The sequence below is a fragment of the Danio aesculapii genome, chromosome 21 (genome assembly GCF_903798145.1).
Source record: "Danio aesculapii chromosome 21, fDanAes4.1, whole genome shotgun sequence".
Lineage (NCBI taxonomy): Eukaryota > Metazoa > Chordata > Actinopteri > Cypriniformes > Danionidae > Danio > Danio aesculapii.
The window spans coordinates 41215315-41238653 of NC_079455.1; the positions used below are offsets into that span (position 1 = coordinate 41215315).

Genomic DNA, 23339 nt, shown 5'->3' on the forward strand with positions numbered 1-23339 from the left:
AACGGAGAGCAGATATTTTTCAACACATTTCTAAACATAATAGTTTTAATAACTCATCTCTAATAACTGATTTATTTTATCTTTGCCATGATGACAGTAAATAATATTTGACTAGATATTTTTCTAGACACTTCTATACAGCTTAAAGTGACATTTAAAGGCTTAACTAGGTTAATTAGGTTAACTAGGCAGGTTAGGGTAATTAGGCAAGTTATTGTATAACGATGGTTTGTTCTGTAGACTATTGAAAAAAATATAGCTTAAAGGGGCTAATAATTTTGACCTTAAAATGGTGTTTAAAAAATTAAAAACTGCTTCTAGTCAAAATAAAACAAATAAGACTTTCTCCAGAAGAAAAAAATATTATCAGACATACTGTGAACATTTCCTTGCTTTGTTAAACATCATTTGGGAAATATTTAAAAAAGAAAAACAATTCAAAGGGGAGCTAATAATTCTGACTTCAAGTGTGTGTTTACTTGCTAATTCTTTTTCTAAAATTATTCAATAATATTTTAAATGCATTTTTAAATAGTTTAGTTTGTGTTATTCTCATATAGTTATGCATAAATATTATATTGTTTGTTTATATTTATATTTACAGTTCAATTTTTAAAAAATCATGTTATTGTTATTTTTTTTAATTTTTGTTTTTTCATTTTTTTTCCCGAATTATATTTAACAGAGCGAGGAATTTTTCACTGTATTTCCTATAATAATTTTTCTTCTGGAGAAAGTCTTATTTGTTTGATTTCAGCTAGAATAAAAGCAGTTTTTTTAATTTTTCAATATTATATGATGAATATTATTAGCCCTCTCGAGCAATATTTTTGTCAATTATCTACACAACAAACCGTCGTTATACAATGACTTGCCTAATTACCCTAACTTGCCTTATTAACCTAGTTAAGCCTTTAAATGTCACTTTAAGCTGAATACTAGTATCTTGAACAATGTCTTGTCAAATATTATTCACTGTCATCATGGCAAAGATAAAATAAATCAGTTATTAGAAATGAGTTATTAAATTTATTATGATTAGAAAAAAAAAAAAAAACATCCTTCATTCATTTTCTTTTCGGCTTAGTCATTTACATTTTACATTTACATTTAGTCATTTAGCAGACGCTTTTATCCAAAGCGACTTACAAATGAGGACAAGGAAGCAATTTACACAACTATAAGAACAACAGTGAATAAGTGCTATAGACAAGTTTCAGGTGTGTAAAGTCTAAGAAGCAAAGCATTAGTAAAAAAATTTTTATTGAATTTTTTCATTAGTAAAAACTAGTCCCTTTATTACTCAGCGGATGCCCTTCCAGCTGCAACCCATCACTGGGAAACACATACACACTTATTCACACACACATACACTACGGACAATTTAGCATACCCAATTCACCTGTACCACATGTCTTTGGACTGTGGAGGAAACCGGAGCACCTGGAGGAAACCCACGCGAACGCAGGGAGAACATGCAAACTCCACACAGAAACGACAACTGACCCAGCCGAGGCTCGAACCAGCGACCTTCTTGCTGTGAGGCAACAGCACTACCTACTGCGCCACTGCGTCGCCCAAACTTCTTTCTATTAAACAGAAATTGAATAACTAACTATATTTTGTTGTAATTCAGTGTTTTTGTATTTACACCTGAACTCTTCTTCTCTGTGTGTGTGTTTGTGTCCTAGAGCACATCCCGGAGGACCTGCGGGACCCGTTCTACACGGATCAGTACTGCGTGGAGCACATCAAGCCGCCGGTGCTGTGTCTGCTGCTGTCCTCTGAGCTCTACTGCCGTGTGTGTGGACTCCTGCTGAAGGGCGATCAGGCGTCTGCGCTCAGCTCCCATCAGGCCGTTCTGCAGACGCTCGCTCGTCGAGGCATCAGTGTCAGAGAGCCTGATGACACGCCGGTGACACATGACGACCTCACATCCACTCCCATTAAGATGGTGCGGTTCTCACCTCTCACTTCTTAACTCACTTCTTGTGTGTGTGTGCTGTAATGGACCCTTTTCACAAGACCGTTAGGATGCGTTTAATATTCATCAGCATTTTGAATCGTTGAATGTTTCTAATATTTAGATTTTTTTTTTTTTTTAGTATGAACGTTTACGCTCACCGGCCATTTTATTAGGTACACCTGTCCAACTGCTCGTTCATGCAAATTTATAATCAGCCAATCACATGGCAGCAATCAATGCATTTATGCTGTGTTCATACTAGATGCGGAACGCATGTCAAGCGTGAGTGATTTACATGTTAAGTCAATGCAAAGATGCGAATAGACATCCTGCGGCGCGATATGCGGGAATGGTGCGAATTGCACGGTGCAAATGGCGCGGCGCGAATTAAGCGCTTTGTGCGATTGATGCGCGAATCGCGCGAAACGCTCGAGTTCAAAAATATATATATATAACTTGAGCGGACATTCGAGCCGCGTTAACCAGTCAGGAGCTTGCTCTTGTGGGGGCATGATTATGACGTAAGGCCTGTTGTTGGTGTCCTGGGGGAAAATCCTCCTTCCTACACCAACAACAGTTCATCAAACTGGGCTTTGCTCAGTCAGAAGCACCGCTGAAAGCTTCCATCATCCAGGTTAAGTTTCTGGAGAAGTTTTTGAGCTCACAGAGCTGGCTGCACCTCTGAAAAGATCTAGTGGACTCAGACACGGCTCCAAACGACTCAACGCTGTTTTTCAGCCTTCATAAAGCACATAAACACAGTTATTTTCTCAATAAAATCCATGTTAGCCATTTAGCAACGACGCTACAGTCTCCGGGCAGACAGAAGCCCTGCCCATGTTGAAAATCCGCATCTGGTCTGAAGTGATTTTGACACACGAATGAAGCGGATTTTCACGCGTAAATAAAGCGGATTTTGATACGCAAATGAAGCGGGTTTTCACGCGTGAACGCGTGAATGTTCTGAGTCTGGTGTGAACACAGCATTAGGCATGTAGACATGGTCAAGATGATAGGCTGCAGTTCAAATCGAGCATCAGAATAGTGAAGAAAGGTGATTTAAGTGACTTTGAACGTGGCATGGTTGTTGTTGCCAGATGGGCTGGCCTGAGTATTTCAGAAACTGCTGATCTACTGGGATTTTCACACACAACCATCTCTAGAGTTTACAGAGAATGGTCTGAAAAAGAGAAAATATCCAGTGAGCGGCAGTTCTGTGGGGACAAATGCCTTGTTGATGCCAGAGGTCAGAGGAGAATGGCCAGACTGGTTCCAGCTGATAGAAAGGCAACAGTAACTCAAATAACCACTTGCTACAACTAAAGATTGCAGAAGAGCATCTCTGAACGCACAACACGTCCAACCTTGAGGCAGATGGGCTACAGCAGCCAAAGACCACACCGGGTGCCACTCCTGTCAAATAAGAACAGGAAACTGAGGCTACAATTCACACAGGCTCACCAAAACTGGACAATAGAAGATTGGAGAAATGTTGCCTGCTCTGATGAGTTTCCATTTCTGCTGCAACATTTGGATGGTAGGGTCAGATTTTGGCATCAACACTTTGAAAGCATGGATTCATCCTGCCTTGTATAAGTTTTTTTTTAAAGCAAATTTAAGGTTAATATTATTAGCCCCCTTAAGCAATATTTGTTTCGAAAGTCTACAGAACAAACCACTGTTATACAATGACTTGCTTATTACCCTAACTAACCCTAAATATCACTTTAAGCTGAATACTAGCATCTTGAAAAATTATTCATTCAGTCATTTATTCATTTTCTTTTCAGCTTAGTCCCTTTATTAATCAGAGTTCGCCACAACAGAATGAACTGCCTCACTGCCTCAGTGCACTTCTAGCCGCAACCCAACACTGAAGAAATATCTAGTCAAATATTCTGTACTGTCATCATGGCAAAGATAAAATAAATCAGTTATTAGAAATGAGTTATTAAAACTATTATGTTTAGAAATGTGATGGAAAAAATCTCTTCTCTCCGTTAAACAGAAATTAGGGCAGGAGGGCTCATAATTCTTACTTCAACTGTACATGTGATTTTATTATAGAAAGAGTTGATTAGTTAATTCTCAGCTTCATCTCTTAGTATTTTTTGTAAATAGAAAATATTCAGAGAAAATAAAGGCCAAAAAAGCAAGGCTGTAGAAGTGAGTGGTCAGTGTTAAGGTCTATTGACGATCTGTGTGTGTGTAATTTTGGAGAGGAGGATCTGAGGACAGAACTGAGGCACAGTGTGACCATCTGTCCACAACCTGCTGGACTGATAGAGAGCAGTGTGTGTGCATGAGCATGTACTTTTGTGCATGTTTGTGAGAGGATGTGTGTGTGTGTCTCAGTGTGTGTTTGTAATGTCTGTTTGTGTGCATGTGTGGGTGTTTGTGAGAGAGTATGTGAGTATGTGAGTGTGTGTGTGTGTGTGTGTGTGTGTGTGTGTGTGTGTGTGTGTGTGTGTGTGTGTGTGTGTGTGTGTGTGTGTGTGTGTGTGTGTGTGTGTGTGTGTGTGTGTGTGTGTGTTTGTACTGTAGGTCAGTGGAAACATCCATAGTTTTTCTATAATCGACACACACACACACACACACACACACACACACACACAAACACACAAACACACTTTCATTTACTTTCCATTCATTACTTTCTATAGTGAAGCACACTAAGCATCACATGAATTTCAAACACTTTCTAGCAGTGTTGTAGTAGTGTTCGTTTTCCCCACATGGGGCGCTGTAGTGAACATTAGTGCTGATTTACTTCTATATAGTCAGCTTCTAGAGCTTTCTGCTGGGTACTTCTGCATGTTTGTAGCAGCTCTTATCTTCATAACGCATCAGTTTTAATGGCATCTGAAGGAATCAAATGACTCGCGTGAGCATGAGGTGAGTCTGTGGCGTCTGTGTGTATGCAGACTTTCAGACTCTTAGACTCCTGCTCTACATTAAACTGAGCCACCGCACTTACTGTTCAACTTTCTAGCAGATCTCTGAGACACACACACACAAAATCTTTCTCTCTCTCTAATCTTGAGTGAGTTTGTTCTGTTTGTGTGTGTGTGGTAGAGAAAGGACTTGCAGTACTGTTCTCCTAATATGGCTCAGTCTGTTGAGTCTTAATGTTGAGTCTTAATGAGAGTTCATATCTCTCTCAGGGTATATTTGTTAGGAATGATTACTACTCGTACTTTTCAAACTACCCATAGCTTTTTTTTTAAACCACCCATTATTTTTATACTGCTTGTATGCTATGGCCACAGTATGTATTATTCATTTATATATTTATGTAAATGCATTCATTCATTTACCATCAGCTTAGTCCCTTTATTCATCAGGGGTCGCCACATCGGAATGAACCGACAACTTATCCAGCAAATGTTTTACACAGCGGATGCCATTTCAGCTGCAACCCAGTTTTGAGAAACATTCATACACACTTATTCACACACATACACTACACATACAGTCGCATGTGTTTGGACCGGAGTACCCAGAGGAAACCCATACCAACACGGGGAGAACATGCAAACTCCACACAGAAATGCCAAGTGACCCAGTCAGTACTTGAACCAGCGACCTTCTTGCTGTAAGGTGACAGTGCTACCCACTGAGCCACTGTGTCGCCCCTGTATATTGAAATATTTGAAATATGAGCAATATCACACAAGTAGCAGTGCGATATGGCTGTATATCGGCACTTGTGAGAGGCTTGCGTTGGGAGGTGCTCCTTAGTCTCCCACTAGTGACGATATACAGCCACATTGCACTGCTACGAGTGTGATATTGCGTTTATACAACAGTTCGATGACATAATCGTGTGAATCAAAAAGAAAATCAAACACGGAGAGTCTCAAAACCCTTTAGTAAGAGGAACTACTTTCTTCCGCCATTCAATTCACATCTGCAGCTGATGTCAGAACAGCAGAAGCCGTTACCAACTCACCAACAACATTTTAGAGCTAGTGTTTAAATGATTCTCTAGCGGTAATGTGAAAAGTGATGACAAAATGGGGGATTTTGCTCACATTAAAAAGATTATAAAGCTGAATAGCATGAGTATTTCTATGTTGCAATCACAATAATTAACCCCGAACAAGCCAAAGCAGTGCAATCACTACTAGATTACTGTTGTGTTTGCTATAAGGAAAAACGCTAAACACATGCGGGCATTTCTTCTTCTTTCTGTTTACTGAACTAGTCTGCAATAGCGAAAACAGGAGACTTATTACAAACAGATGGGCATCTCTGGTGTTGAGACTTTAAGATGAGTCCCATCACACTACAACATACAAAAGAGACAGATCAACTGAAAAAGCTACTTACCAGTTTTATAATGATTTGATCAGCTGTGGTTTAAAATTGCTTTGGGTTTTTCCTCTTCTGTAAGGGCTTATCATGCTGTCTCTGTCGCCCTCTTGTGGATGGAAAATGTCAGCTGTCTTTGGTCTGCTCTGACAGGCTAATAGCCGGCAATGTGGTGTCTCTCAGAAATTATAAATATTTTAAAATAGATTTAAGAACCAGACACAACTTTTGGATAAAATTAAATAGTTTGGTATAATTAATATACCAAATTTGATATAATAAAAAAAATATATACCAATTTTTTGGTATAATAATAATTTGGTGTAATTAAATATTTGGTATAATTAAAATTGTGTTTTGAAAAAAATGTCTATATATTAAAATATATATAACAACACCCGACTTCCTAGCAGTATTTTTTAAGTGTTATTTATTTGCCACATTTTAATATTTTTAGTTTCATTATTATACATCTTCTTCTTCTTCGAATGAGTTGCCTTTTTTAGGGTTTAAACATGCCCGAAAACTCACAAAACTTTGCACACGCCACAGAAGTGGCAAAAACTTAAGTTTGTTATAGGTTTAGGAAGTGGGCGTGGCAAAATGACTCTACAGCCCCTCCTATGCACATTTGATGGACTGGCCTCTGAGCTACGTTTCACGCATACCAAAATTGGGTATTGTCTTCTAAAGGCCTTGGTGATATTAAATTGAGAAGATCTAGAGTTTTCGTCGAAGGACGTGTCCATGGCGGCCTCTCAAATTTTGACGATTTGCCACAAAACAGGCATGCCTTGTCTGATCTGCCTCAAAATTAACATGTTTAATATAAGTCCTGACCTGAACACGTTTACATGCCAATATCCAGTTACAGTTATAGCGCCACCTGCTGGCAACAGGAAATTTTATGTTTTACAGTGTAACAAACTCCTCCTACAAATTTTATCGCATCGAATCCATGTTCCATTAGTTTAGTTCAAAGGCCGTTGTGATGATAAATTGTGAAGATCCAGAGTTTTCGCTGAAGGAGGTGTCCATGACGCATTGACAAAGTGCAGTGCTTTGCCATGGAGGAGGAAGTACTTATAACTCAGCCAAACAATGTCTGACCTGCCTGAAAATTCACAGGCAGTATAGTAATAGTAGGCCGTGTCCAGAATGTGGTGCGTAGTAGTATGATGATAATGTAAATTAATCCAGAGTCTCGTGTGTGTGTGTGTGTGTGTGTGTGTGTGTGTATAGAGTGCTCATATCCCGCTGATCGATGCTCTGATGATGGCCTATACGGTGGAGATGATGCCCATTGAGAGAGTGGTGGCGAGTGTCAAGCGTTTCTCCACCTTCTGCGCCTCTAAAGAGCTTCCCTTCGACATGGAGGATGCAGCGCTCTTCTGGATCAACAAGGTCTGTGCTCACTTGCATTTAGTTTATAGTGGGAAACAATTAACTTTAAATTCATTCATTCATTCATTTTCTGTCGGCTCAGTCCCTTATTTATCAGGGATCGCCACAGCGGAATAATCCGCCAACTTATCCAGCATATGTTTTACACAGTGAATGCCCTTCCAGCTGCAACCCAGTACTGGGAAACACTCATTTACACAGACACACTCATAAACTACGGCCGATTTAGTTTATTCTTTTAATTATAGCGCATGTGTTTGGACTGTGGGGGAAACCGGAGCACCCGGAGAAAACCCACGCCAACACGGGGAGACCATGCAAACTCCACACAGAAATGCCAACTGACTCAGCCAAGGCTCAAACCAGCGACCTTCTTGCTGTGAGGTGACAGTGCTAACCACTGAGCCACCGTTTCACCCACATAATATAGTGCAAGAAATGAATAATTACACCAAAAAAATGTGAATAATTTTAGAGAAAAATTTATTAATTTCATTGTCACTACTACATATTTTAATATAGATTCACACGGCAAGTTATTTTTATAGCCCTGTTTCAAAACAATCATCAAGATTAAGTTTAGATTGCATATCAACCTGTGACAAAGTATTTTAGGTATGCTGAAGTGTGTGTGTGCCTATGTGTGTCTGTGTCTGTGTGTGTGTATGCGTTGCAGGTGATTCTGAAGACGAGAGATCTCTCTGAGAAGGAGCTCAAGATGAAACAGCCATTGATGGATTCACCGTGCCATCAGAAGGTCTGACCAATCACAAGCCTCAAAATCAACCAATAGCAGAGCAGCACTCAAAGTGTTTAGCATGCAGGCCTGTGTTCTCCTCACTGATTGGCTGAACCACTCGCTCTGCTTATTACTACTTAATTTAAAGGCACGGCTCACTTCAAAAATGAATATTTGCAGTTACTTCACTCATCATTAGCCCATCCAAGATGTAGCTGAATTTTTATCTTCAGTAGAACATTAAAGATGTTTTTTTAGCAGAAACTATGATGTTTGTCCAGCTACCAGCATTTGAGAGGCAAAAAATTCCAAAAATAATACTTATGGTAAGACACTGAGGCCTTATGAAGTGATCTAGTGTTTCTATCCACCCATGTTTATGTGCGTTTTGGAATATCGAATAAAAAAATGCTTAATGGAAAGGTCTAGATGCGCAATAAATGTAAAAGATATGCATAAAAATGTATGCGCACAACTGACTAGGGTAACATTTTTATCCAATAAAAAAAATACACAGTTCTGTTGTGAACATTTTAAATGCCTCAGTGTTGTTTTTCGCTAACAACATGCAGCGTGATTTTGGAGACTCTCTTCCACCCCAGCTCCACCTGTGCTTAGATTTGCTACTGGGGTTATATGTTTTATACTTTTGCAGCACTGTGTTATATTTTCAGACTGAATATCTAAATATACTGGCAGTAGCAAGTCTCGGTACTTGCTCTGCCATAATGATCAAAGCAGCAGCAGGGTAGCAGATCTATACCGCCAAAACCAAACATATCAGCATTGTCATATACATACACTACTGGTCAAAAGTTTGGCGTTAGTAGGATTTTTAAAATAAGCTTATCCTGCTCACCAAGTCTGCATTTATTTATTCAAAAACACAGGACAAATGTTAAAATTGTGACATGATATTGCACTATAAAATAACTCTTCAAAAGGAGTTTATTATTTAATTTAATCATTTATTCAAGTGATTTTAAAGTTGAATTTTTAGCTTCATTACTTTTCAGAGTCACATGATCCATCAGAAATCACTCAAATATTTATTATTTTTATTATTATTATTAATATTATTATTAATGGTAATAGTAATAAAAGCAATAATGACTGGAATAATAATTTTATTTATAACTGCACACAATAAGAAAGCAGTTATTTAAAAATTTAAGAAATATATATTTTTTTAAATTTACATTTAATAAAATTGATGAACAGAATAATTTTCTTAAAAAAAAACATGAAAAAAAAAACACTGAGCCCAAAAGACCCATTCACAGCGGGATGGTTTTTGTCAACGTTTAACGTGACTAAGCAAAGATTACACTAATGTGATCACTAATGTGCACATCAACATACAAAACACCAGGCGCAAAAGCATAATAAAAAAAAAAGCTTTGCACCAAACATGTTAGAATTTTTAGTTTTTTCATGTTTATAGGTTACTCACTATGGTTAAATGGTCTTTAGAGTTACACAGGATACTTTTTTCTGCTTGTTTTTTGATTTGATGCACCACGTCACAACCAATGAGATTGGCAATTTTGTTCTCGTGCCTGGAGCTGTTGAATTTACAGTAAACTAGAAGTGTAACGGATTGAGGTTGATTACATACATTGTAATCATTGTAATACATCGCAACAAACTCAGCTTAATTTGCAAATCTTTTATGCAATATTCCAGTTTTGGATGGAAATATAGCTAGTTTCAGCTTCTTTAATGTCCTACTGAAGAAAGAAAAGTCTCCTATGTAAAGCTCTACCCTAGCCCTGCATCTTGGTGTAAATAACAGCAAATGTTCATTTTTGGCTGCACCGTCCCTTTAAGCCTGTTCTCTGATCAGATTGGACTGATTCTAGATCTGATCTTTCTGTTCTCCCTCCTCCTCTGTCTCTGCTCGAAGTTTAACCTTTATGCTCTTCCTGTTTGTCTCTCTTGTCCCGCCCATTCCTGTCGGATAGTCTCCCTCAAAATGGTACTGGAAGCTGGTGCCTGTAAGTGCCTCTGCGCCCCTGTGTTTGTCCCAGGGAAACGCCTGGATGTGTGTGTTTGGATGGAGGACGAGTGTGTTATTTTGCATCTCACGCGTTCATCCCTCGTTCCATCTCTCTGTTTTGTGTTTGTTTGTCTGCCCGTCTCAGCCCGATCTCATGAACGCTTTGGCCCATTGCATGCTGGAGCCTGTGGAGTTTTCACGTGTGGTACAGTATTCATGCAAACTCTCATTTTCTGTCTTGCTCACACACACACACGCACACACATACAAGACGCCTGCACAAACCCAAACTCGAAGTTTAATTAATGTTTTTTTGCAAATCACATTTGGAGGTCAATACGATTTTTTTAAAGGTGCCGTGAAATTAAAATTAAAAAATGTAGATGTTAGTTTCAGTCTGTTAGTTTTAATGATATATATTAGCTAGTGTGCGTTAAAATAGTGACACAATTCCATTTTTTCATGTAACATCATACTTCATTTTCTCATCAAATCTTGACCAATCGCATGCTCTCTGGTATCTAACTTGTCCCGCCCCCTTTCAAGACACTTCTCATTGGCTCTTCATTTGATGCTCTTGATCTCAACCGCTACGTCAGTGGTTTCCCAAAGTGGGGGTCGCGGGTCAAATATGGGAGGTCGCTTGGTGAAAAATAAAATTTGAATGACCATATTTTATCCATAACCTAGAGCAGGGGTCACCAATCTCGGTCCTAGAGGGCCGGTGTCCCTGCAGGATTTAGCTCCAACTTGCCTCAAGACAACTGCCTGGGTGTTTCAAGTATACTTAGTAAGACCTTGATTAGCTTGTTCAGGTGTGTTTGATTAAGGTTGGAGCTAAAATCTGCAGGACACTGGCCCTCCAGGAACAAGTTTGGTGACCCCTGACCTAGAGAATATAACATTTAATAGTAACATTTAAAAAAACAACATGCCAATAAAACGCCATCAGCCTTTAATTTTTTTGTTTTTCATTATACTGCGACCCCTGGGGTCATTATGTTATATTGAAGACACAGCAATAGCGTCAGAATCAGCAAATTGATTTTACGGCACCAGGTGAAACTTTCTGACACCTTCACAACACTCGCATACATTAAAAATAAAGGCCATGACTGAATATGGAGGAAGGTCTCAGAGTGATGTTCTCCAAAAATGAAGAATAGACTTGGAATAGTCTATTGGTGTGTGTGCACATTTCTGTGTAAGGTTTGTATTTTTATATCCACCTCAGAGGATATTGGGGGGGTTGCAAGTCACTGTCATTGTTATTTTGGCAGTCGAGGGCTGATGGGTTTGGAAACCTCAGCACTATGCTATAAAAACGCAATAAGAATTAAATCCTGTGGGCTGTTTTTTTAAAACGGGAGAAGCTACTTTAAGCCCTGCCCTCTCTTCATTTTTCACTTGCGATTCCATCAAACATTGAATAAGAAAATGCTAATTTTAAAGAACTTAATTGAATTTTGACCTTGAAAAATCTGAGAAACTAATACTATTTATTATTAATCGAGAATAATTTCTATTGATCAAAAGTGACAGTAAAGATGTTTATGTTTTTTATTTATATATATAATAAATGGTGTTCTTTTGAAATAGCTATTAAAAATATAAAAAAAGTGATGTTTTAGAAAGATAATAGTAAGAAATGTGATTGAAATAATGCAGAAAATTCAGCTTTAAATCACAGGAAAAAACTAGTTGTTAAATATATTCAAATTTAAAATCAGTATTTTTAATTGATAGCAATATTTCACAACATTTAAATTTCTGTATTTAGTTTTTTTGTTCAAATAAATGTAGCTTTGGTGAGATTTCTTTCAAAAGCATTGTAAAAACTCTTGCTTACAATAATGTTTTGTGTTTATGGGGTCCTGTTGGCCTCCGATTGAATGGCAGACGTCTGACACGCACTCAGTAGTTCACGCTTCCATGCATCCATCTGTCTTTTCATGCATCCACAAGTCCAGTCATTCAAAATGTCATTAAGAGATTTATTTTGTGTTTGCCAGAAGGTTTTCTTTCTCTCGCTTGAATGATCATTTGGATCTTTAATCTGAATTCTGTTATTAAACTCTGTAATGATATACATTAATAAGAAATTCGTATTACAGTTAAATTCAATTACTGCAAAATATGAGAGAAAAATACCTGCTCATTTAAACAAACTCTTATTCTAACCTGCACTCATTCAAATATATGTAAGTGAATATGTGATCATACAGGATTGTTTTATGTTTTAAGTGATTTAAAAACGTCTTGCTTACAAATACGTAAAACTTAAAACTTCTTATATATATATTTATATATATATATATATATATATATATATATATATATATATAATAAAAAGTGCAGTGGGGCTGCACTATTATTATGAAAAAGAGTCTTTTAATTTGTCATCAAATTATTGTTGTTGTAAATATGCATGACAACATGTGTTGCTATACTGCTACACTGATATTTAAGTCATGCTTGGTTAATTTTTTTAAGTAATTGTTTATCTAAAAAAAATTATTAAATACAGTTAAACTTGAAAAATTCTAATGTTGATTATTTCTCCAGGCGTCCTGCGGCAAACTTATTTTTATTATAATTTTAGTGATCTGACTGAGGTATGTCAATTTATTTTTATGCTTTTGATTAAGTAGCATTCAACTTAAGAGCCCTTTAGACCATTCGTCGAACAGTTTCAGACTGTTTTTTTCTGGTAATGTCTTTAAATAAATAACTATTTAGCCCTATTTAATTATTCATTTTATTATTTATGTACAATAATTAAGACATAAAATAAGAAAATAAAATATAATCAACAAAGAAAATGTAAAAGAAAACTGTAAATGAAAACGCTTAGTCTTAGTCTTAGTCCTATCGCTTTAAAATAACAAACATTACATCTCTCTGTATTTAGGATAAAACACTGCTTTATTTATTTGTGTATGTATGCTTGTACTTTCATTTTACTTGTCTTTAGTTTTAATTTTCAAATTGAATCCTCATTGCACTTAAGTTTTGATGATAAAGTTGGTTAACAAGTTTTTAATGATTAATGGAATTATAATGCTTTGTTTCGTTATTTCATCTTCATTTACAAGTAGCAGAGTATTTACAGCTACTGAATATTTCTGTTCGTTCGCATTCCGCCTCTTTGTGCCCCCTGGCATAGTCGCAAACTGCTGTTACACCTAAAAACCTGTTCTTAATCTCTTAGTCCTGTGGTAATGGTCATTTTGAAGTGTCACCCACTGTATACCAAGTATTAAGTACATTTTGGGAAAAAACATCTCGTCACATAAGAAGCCATTTGACCACACAGCACATGTGAATGCAAAATGCATGAAAATATTATTTATATATCTTGTTCCCTTCAAAATGAAAATTCTGTCTTGTGTGCATCTTAAACATGCATCGAAATTTGACTATAGAGCAAAATTAAGCTTTTCTCACACATAAATAAAATAAATCTCTTAAAAATCTCAACATTTCTATTTGCTTATGGAATGTGGTAGTTATTTTAACTTGTATACATTTGTTTTTACATTGTACAGACTACTTGTAAGTTGCTTATTATTATCATTAGTCATAATTACATCTATTTTGTAGAAAATATTAATGTTATTTCTAAGTAAGAAGAAAAATGTGTTTTGGACTAACGCGAGGCTGATCGAATGATGACAGGATTTTTATTTTTGAGTGAATGATCATCTGAGCAAATCATTTAGCATGTGAGAAACTGTATGCTAGTGTTTGATCTGTGTTTGCTTATAAACTCCTGCCTGATCTCTTTCTTTTAGGTACGTTACCGCAGAGAACACATGTCAGGCCATCCTGTCCCACACCTGGCTGTGATGGAGGATCTGATGAAGGATATTTGTGATGGAGCGGCTCTGCTAGCGGTCATTCACTTCTACTGCCCTGAATACATGAGGCTTGATGGTACATATGCACACATATACTGGGCTTCAAATACTTAGAATAATATAAAAAATTCAATATTATGTTGATTTTTCCATCTATAGCCATTTAATTAAAATATACAATTTATGTAAGAATGATATAAAATTTGAGTTTTTTACTTGGATCTTCTCTTCTTAGACATATGTCTGAAGGAGGTGCCGTCTCTATCGGACAGTGTGTATAACATCCACCTGCTGCGGGAGTTTTCTAATGAATACCTGAACAAGTGTTTTACCTGCACACTGAAGACCTGCTCTACGGCCCGCCGGTGCTAAAGGTTTCTACACAAATATATTTTATTCATTGCTATAGCAGTATAGATAAATTAATTAATTAATGACGGAAGCAAATCATGCATCTATTTCAATGAAGAGTAAGAATCATTCCCAGAAGTCCCAGAATTCATTGTGAAACCAATTTCTTGTACTATTAACTAACTTGTTTTAAGTGCTCTTGTTTATGTATTTTTTTTTAAGTATCATTCATGCAGATTGTAATGTAAAGTAGCCGTTTGTTAATGGCAAAGGTCTGCAAAGCTGCAAAAGTCAGGATAAGTGGAGGGTAAATGGAGTTAATGTCTTCGAGATTCCGGATTAAAATCCAAAGAAAAAAAATTGCATTTAAATCTAGATCCGGGTCCAGATTCAAAACTGTATTCCATTTCAGATCTAGACTCCTATTCAAATTCATATTTAAATCTAGATCCAGGTCCACATTGAAAACTATTCAGATCCAGACTAGGATTCAAACTCATATTAAATTTAGTTCCAGGTCCAGATTCAATTTTATGTTCAGTTTCAGATCCAGACTCCGATTCAAATCCACATTTAAATCTAGATCCGAGTCCACATTCAAAACTGTTCAGATTCAAATCCACATTTAAATCTAGATCAGAGTCCACATTCAAAACTGTTCAGATTCAGATTTAAATCCACTTTTAAATCTAGATCCGGGTCCAGATTCAAAACTGTTCAGTTTCAGATTTAGATTCAAATCCACATTTAAATCTAGATCCGGGTCCAGATTCAAAACAGTTCAGTTTCAGATCCAGACTCTGATTCAAATCCATTTTTAAATCTAGATCCATGTCCTGATTCAAAACTGTTCAGTTTCAGATTTAGATTCAAATCCACATTTAAATCTAGATCCGGGTCCAGATTCAAAACAGTTCAGTTTCAGATCCAGACTCGGATTCAAATCCATAGTTTAAAGCTAGATCCGGGTCCAGATTCAAAACTGTTCACTTTCAGATCCAGACTCAGATTCAAATCCATATTTAAATCTAGATCCGTGTACTGATTCAAAACTGTTCAGATTCAGATTCAAATCCACATTTAAATCTAGATCCGAGTCCAGATTCAAAACAGTTCAGTTTCAGATCCAGACTCTGATTCAAATCCATATTTAAATCTAGATCTGGGTCCAGATTCAAAACTGTTCACTTTCAGATCTAGATTCAGATTCAAATCCACGTTTAAATCGAGATTCGGGTCCAGATTCAAAACTGTGTTTTGTTTTAGATCGGATTCAATCAGACTCCGATTCAAATCCACATTTAAGTCTAGAACCAGATCAAAATTCAAAACTATGCTTCGTTTCAGATCTAAATTCAGATTTAACCACAAAGCAAAATCTAGGTCAGATTTAAAACGTTCCAAATAAAATTTGGATTTATATCTACATTTGAATCACCCAGTTTGAAATCCAGATAAAAAAAGCTTTCTGTAAATTAAAATATATAGATATAAATCTTTATAAAAATAGATCCAGATCCAAATTGAGAGTTAAGTTCACATTTTGACCCAGATTCAAATTATGCTTCCTATATGAGGCTACACCTAGATTAAAGTCCAGGTCAATAACTATTTTCAGATTCAAATCCACATTTTTATTTAGATCCAGATCTATAATCAAAACTATTTTCAGAATCAGATTCAAATTCACATTTAAATCGATATCCAGATTAAACACTTTAAATTCCTATTCGCACATAAATCTAACCTCAAAACTTGTGTTCAGATTTAAATACAAATCTACATTATAATGTACATAAAGTTCAGAAACAGTAAGTGGCCTGTTGGTTTTAGAAATGTGCGATAGGCCGTTGAACTGGTTTAGAAGGTCTAGTTTTTTTGTTAATTTAATTTATTTATGCATAACATGTTGGGCCAGAGTTAACTATAGAGCTAATGTACATCTGCAGTCCCTGAGCAGGATGTTGTTACAAAATTCATGAAAATAAATTACAAATCATACAATATCACATCACATCACATCATGGTCAGTCAAATTGGGCAGACGTACACAACAAAGAAGTTCTCTAAGTTATGAAATGGACCTTATGTTCGCTAACTAACCAATTTCCTCTGTAACCTGTTTTTGTTCATCCAGAATAATGTAATGGTTTTTATTGCGGAGCTCTTTTGGTGGTTTGAAGTAGTGAAGCCAGACTTTGTAAAGCCAAGAGATCTTCAAGAGGTCAAAGATGGTGAGAAATGAGTCTTAATACTTTCAGATTCACACTTATTTTTATATTTACCTCAATACTTTCAGATGCACAATTATTTTTTGATATTTTTCATGATTTATTTTTATGTATGCTGTTATTGACAACTCATTCCTGTCCAATCTGACAGTGAGAGCGTCTCTTCAGCCAAAGAGTTCCCGTCCCCTTTTGCCCATATCCAATGCCACCAAGCGTAGCTTCTTAACCCAGTCCCCTTCAGCCGACTCCCTGGCGACAGCTGCCACTCCTGATGGCTGTATGCGGTATTACTTGCACCCAGAGGAGTCCTTGTCTGTGTAAGTCTGTTTTAATTAGAAGTCTTAACCACTATGCCAGCTTTGTGGTCCTAAGAGTCATGCACAATATATAATCAATCAGTCTCTTTATTAAAAACAAGCAGAAAATATAGGAAATATGTAGAAAAAAACAACAGCTGCACAACATTTCCTCATCAAGCATAAGTCTATGTTTAATGTGGCTTTCCTTGGTACCAAGCACAGCTTAAACTGTTTTGTTCTAAACATTTTCTGAAATAATGTGCTGGGTAAACAAGTTCTTGTTTAGGTTTAGAGTGTCACCTTTTCAGGTAATCTTATACAGATCTCTTAATATTCAGGTGTGGACACTGTGGAGGCCATTTCATGAATGGCTCTGTTTCATTAGCTCTTTCTCCAAATAGGTTTTATTGCATTTAGCAGATCATTATCAAGCAATTATCATTATGAAAACAATTGCCATTGAAGTCCTTTTCAGAAGCAATGGCATAATTGATTAAAACCTGTCTGTACTTTTCAACATTCACAATTCCATCAATTCAGACAATAATGCTAACAACACTGGTAGAAATGCAGCTCAAACCAGGACAAACAGCCTCTCACCAACATTGTCTTGTACATGTCTTAAACAATTAAACCAAAATAATTCAAACTCTAACCTAACATAACCTTACTTCTGTCCTAACAAACCATACATCAGCTGAAAGATCATTGTTTGAAGTAATGTGCTGTGTGATATCAGGCTTCTTGTAGCTCTTTCCAGAGTTCTTCTTTAGGTTTAGAGTCATCTCTTTCTTTATCTCTTCAGGTGATCTCATACAGATCTCATAATATTCAGGTCTGGACATTGTGGAGGCCATTTCATGAATGTCCGTGCTTCATCAGCTGTTTTCTTTCTACAAATAGGATTTCACTGCAATTAGCAGATCATTGTCATGAAAATGAAAACTATTACCATATAAAGTCCTTCACAGAAGAAATTGCATAATTGATTAAAATCTCTCTGTACTTTTCAACATTCACAATTTCATCAATTCAGACAATAATGCTAACAACACTGGTAGAAATGCAGCACAAACAGCCTCTGTCCAATATTATCTTGTACATGTCTTAAACAATTAAACCCAAATGATTCAAACTTAACCTTACTCCAATCTTAATGAACCATACATCAACTGAAAGATCATTTTCTGAAATAATATGCTGTGTGATATCAGGCGTCTCTTTAGCTCTTTCCAGAGTTCTTCTTTAGGTTTAGAGTGTCATATCTTTCTTTTTCTGTTAAGATGATCTCATAAGCCTCTATAATATTCAGTTCTGGACACTGTGGAGGCCATTTCATGACTGCCTGTGGTTCATCAGCTGTTTTTTTTTTTGTTGTCCAAATAAGATTTCACTGCAATTAGCGGATCAGTATCATGCTGGAAATTAAAAATATTACCACAAGTCCTTTCCAGAAGGAATGGCATAATTGATTAAAACCTGTCTGTACTTTTCAACATTCACAATTCCATCAATTCAGACAATAATGCTGCTATAACACTGGTAGAAATGCAGCTCAAACCAGGACAAACAGCCTCTCACCAACATTGTCTTGTACATGTCTTAAACAATTGAACCAAAATAATTCAAACTCTAACCTAACATAGCCTTACTTCTATCCTAACAAACCATACATAAACTGAAAGATTGTTTATTTACCTTGTATAAATCGCAATAAAAATCTACACTTACGGCTGGTTTTTGTGGTAAAGGGTCACATATATCCATTATACCATCAGTAAAGCATCAGATTTAATGTTGACTTAAAACTTTTGCTCAGTACTGTATATAATAATATCATTTATAAAGCTATTATATTGTCCTTTTTCAGGACAAACAGAAGCCCCTCCCACAGCCCCTCCCACCCGCTTCTCCCACTGCGGCAGAGACAGCAGAAGCCCACTCAAGGGGACGAGATTTCAGGTAACAATCAAAATTATAGCTAAATATTGAGTTCAAGTTGATGAGATTGATTATATTAATTAGTTTCCTCTCTAATGTGTCTGTTATTCTGTGAGTAGAGCTGAGGAACAGGTCAAACTCTTTATCCCGTATGGATGGACTCGGACTTGGGCTTGCATCACAACTTTCCTGGACAGATCGGAAACAAAGGTTAGGGTTAGGTCACATTTAGTTGGTGTTAATAATTATAGCTATTAAATGATAGTATAAGTATATGTGATAAAGTATAAACACTTAAAAATTCATGTAGAAAATCTGACTGAAAATAAGTGAAAGTGCTAAAACCTAAACTAAATTATTTGAAAGCTAAATCGCAATACTAAAACAAACTGATAAAATAAACAAAACAAGTGAGCACAACAGCACATCGCTGACATATAAAACTTAATAAAACAAAAATGGAGTCACAAATTAAGTTAATTCTTTACTTAAAATATTAATACTATAATTTACTGTTACTGTAAACTGCATTGTCCTCTTTTGAGGCAATTTGTTCTGCAGTGTAACAGATTTACAACATACATATCATACCACACACCTAAGACAAACATTAAACAACATTAATAGTACTAAAAACAGTGGCGCCTACTTACCATTAAAATTAGCAAGTCAATCGCACAAGGAACAAATGAAAATATAAATCTGTTGGTGCTTGCCAAAGGGACCCTAAACCAAGATCCCAAGGGAAGGATATTAAATTAATCAAAAAGAGCATTGGATATATCAGATGTAGTCTGCTGAGCTTGAATTTCATACAAATTAGGTAACCCTGTCACTTTTACCCCCAACACTTCGCTGCAGGTATTTAAAACCTTAAACTCCCTTAGGGGTGTCCGAACTCGGTCCTGGAGGGCTGGCGTCCTGCTGAGTTTAGCTCCAACTTGCTTCCACACACCTACCAGCAAATTATCAAGTAAAGCTACGGTCACACTAGGCTTTGTGTGTGCGAAAATCTATCGTATGGCGCTGCAAAAAGGGGTGGGATTAAACAAGATGATTAGACATTAAAATAGCTAGCGATTGCTCCATGTTTTAAATTACTGTCCAGAGAGGTCATGTTTTGATCGTCGATTGGTCTCACACAGTCAAGTGATGCGATTTCGCATGGCGGAGTTCACCAAGCTTGAACTTTGCACCACAGCGAACTGCGAAACTTAACGCATGACCCTGCGTTTCCGGTCTGACGCATTCGCGTGCGTATGAATGGAAGTCTATGGGAGGAAAAGCCCAGTGTGACCGCAGCTTAAGAGCTTGATTACCTGGTTCAGGTGTGTTTAATTAGGGTTGGAGCTAAACTCTCCAGGACACCAGCCCTCCGGGACCGAGTTTGGACACCCCGGCCTTATAAAAAGCCACCATCAGAGTCCTATCAATATTAAACTTCACCAATTTTTGCAGACAATAAAGGCTTTGTTGGCCTGTCCTACACAGTCTTTCAGTATTTTCATTTAAATAATTAATTAGGCATGGTTTTGATAAATAATATTAATAAACTGGGATTTTTATGTTTTGCGTAATATTTCTACATTTTTGCTTGAAATTCTATGTTGTGTATTTATTTATATATATTTTTTCAAGTTGTTTGTAATTTTTTTATTATTGTGGTCCTCGATCAATATTTAAAGAAAAATGGACGAGCAACAACTATTAAAACGATATTTTTAACTTCCCTTCTAAAACAAACATGTCTGCATGTCTTGTTTTCTCAGGCCTATCTCTCAAATGGAGATGGATTGGGAACGTGTATGTGGCGATAATATCAGCTTGGCTCGTTCCATTAGCAAGGACAGTTTAGCCTCCAACGTCATTTCCATTACTCCACGACACCGCATCAATGGCCAGCCCCTCCCCCAAACACGTCAATATGACAACCAGGAGGAAGATGAAGAAGAAGAGCTGCTGGCTGTCATTAATCCTGAAGGCGCCGCTGCATCCAAAGACAGTTTCTTCCTGGAGCCTTTACAACCTGCAGTCCTGCGACCAAATAAGGAGAAAACCGGGATTAGTAAACGTGAGGAGAGTGGAGAGGGGCGGGGTCAGGTACACGAAGGGCGGAGTCACAGTAGTGATGGACGGAGTCAGGGACGCAAGGGGGCGTATACACCCACAGAATGCACCTTCAACCGAACGTTTACTCCAATCAGTAGCACTGATCAAGAAAGCTCTCGGGAACAGTCGCCCGGAAGTTTCTTCCTGCATAGTGATGCAGAATATGCGCGGGACAGTCCACTCGGAGGCTGGGAGGATGTGATCTCGGATTCAGAGTTTGAGGAGGATGATGATATTCAAGACGTTCCAGAGCAAGAACTTTCTAAAGCGCTTCTGGTGATGCATGCTGGGAAGAAATGCATGGGTTTTGGAGAGGAAGAGGAATCTGTGAAACTCTGCGAGGATGTTTGTATACGCGAACGAGATGATAAGGAAGGTGCGAGCGGCCGTGCAAGTCCTTGTCCCAGTGTGATGTCACAAGCTAGTAGTACCTCAACTGGAACTGGCCGCATGACGAGTTTTGCAGAACGCCGCAGGCATCGAGTTGGGTTTCCCGATGGTTGTTACAGCACCGGAAGCTCACAGACGACAACGCCTGATGGATCCGAAAGCTTGCATTTCCCTGCAGAGGCAAGTCCGGGTACTCCAAGCGGCCGACCTGCGGTTGCTTCCGAACTTGTTCACCTACGAATGCAGTTGGAAGAGAAACGCCGTGCTATTGAGTTGCAGAAAAAAAGGATGGAGAACCTGTCAGCACGCCAACGGTTGCAGCTGGGAAAAGCAGCATTCTTGCATGTGGTTAAAAAGGGGAGGAGTGACACACTGCCACACCCACTCAAAACAGAGATTACGTTTAAAGAGAAGCCAATTGCGAAAGACGACGCTTGCGTTGAGATTCTGAAACCGCGAAGAAAGGACTCTGAGCATAAAGAGACACCATCAGAGGAGGATAAAGACAATCGTGTTGCAGCAGGGGGCGGAGCTTTAGATGAAGTGGGTGGAGAGCCAGATCTCAGCGAATGTAGCCGCTCTATTGAACTATTAAATGAAGCGATCGGAGCAATTCAGCAGCAAATGATGCAGCTGTCCTTCCAGCAGGACTTGCTTATGAAACAAACCATCCAGTCGCCGCAAGAACCCTCGCAAACCAAACCAAACACTGTGACGCCTTTAAACGAACAGCAGCCGGAGACTAAATCTCGACTTTCTGTGCAATTCACAGAAACGCTTTCGACTGCGACGAAACGTCCTCCGAGGCTCAGCTCAAGTCGTACGCCTCGAACTAAACCCACTGACCTCAAACTGAGTAAAGAAGCAAACCCTCGTCCTGCAGCGAAAGCATGCACGCCGGGTGGCAGGACCCCCCGGGCAGAGACTGAAGAAGAGTGTGGGGCTAAAGAAGGTGGGCGGGGCTTGAAAGGAATTATTCGCAATTCTACATTCAGACTGCAGGACTCTGCAAACCGCCGTGCCGACAGCCTGGAGTCGCCTCAGACTGAGCTTCCGCCGGTGGAAGCAGCGCTTGTGGATGCCACACGGGAGCGCAGCGAGTCTGGAGGCTCTGGAAAGGAAAACGTGCCGGTTTCATCAGACGAGAACAAAACGAAAGCGCAGCTGATTGAGGTGGACATGTCTGATCTGGCTGACCCATCTGAAACTGGCACAGAACCTGATGGAGAACAGAAGTCTGGACTGGGCTTTTTCTTTAAGGTAACAGAGTATTTGTTTATTGTTTAGACTTTATTAATCCCAAATGGAAATTCGGCTACTGGCTCATGTCCTGGCTGGGTCAGTTGGCATTTCTGTGTGGAGTTTGCATGTTCTCCCCATGTTGGCGTGGGTTTCCTCTGGGGGCTCCGGGTTCCCGCAGAGTCCAAACACATGCGCTATAGGGGAATTGAAGAAACTAAATTGGCCGTAGTGTATGTTTTACATTACATTACATTTACATTTAGTCATTTAGCAGACGCTTTTATCCAAAGCGACTTACAAATGAGGACAAGGAAGCAATTTACACAACTATAAGAGTAGCAGTGAACAAGCGCTATAGACAAGTTTCAGGCGTGTAAAAGTCTAAGAAGCAAAACATTAGTAGAAATTTTTTTTTTTTTTTTTTTTTTTTTTTAGAGAGAGAGAGAGAGAGAGAGAGAGAGAGAAAGAGGGCACAGTTAGTGGTATAGCCAGAG

At 37.9% G+C, this 23339-nt stretch overlaps 1 protein-coding gene across 1 annotated transcript in view; it reads left to right on the forward strand.

Moving 5' to 3' along the window:
- Positions 1 to 23339, forward strand: part of camsap1a (calmodulin regulated spectrin-associated protein 1a) — a 54193-nt gene that overhangs the window by 16911 nt on the left and 13943 nt on the right. Inside the window, 12 exon segments of the mRNA XM_056446558.1 lie at positions 1692 to 1954; positions 7523 to 7684; positions 8361 to 8441; positions 10388 to 10420; positions 14217 to 14358; positions 14518 to 14604; positions 14607 to 14656; positions 16771 to 16867; positions 17016 to 17181; positions 19034 to 19125; positions 19224 to 19314; positions 20874 to 22863. Of these exon segments, the coding sequence (XP_056302533.1) occupies positions 1692 to 1954; positions 7523 to 7684; positions 8361 to 8441; positions 10388 to 10420; positions 14217 to 14358; positions 14518 to 14604; positions 14607 to 14656; positions 16771 to 16867; positions 17016 to 17181; positions 19034 to 19125; positions 19224 to 19314; positions 20874 to 22863 (3254 nt within the window).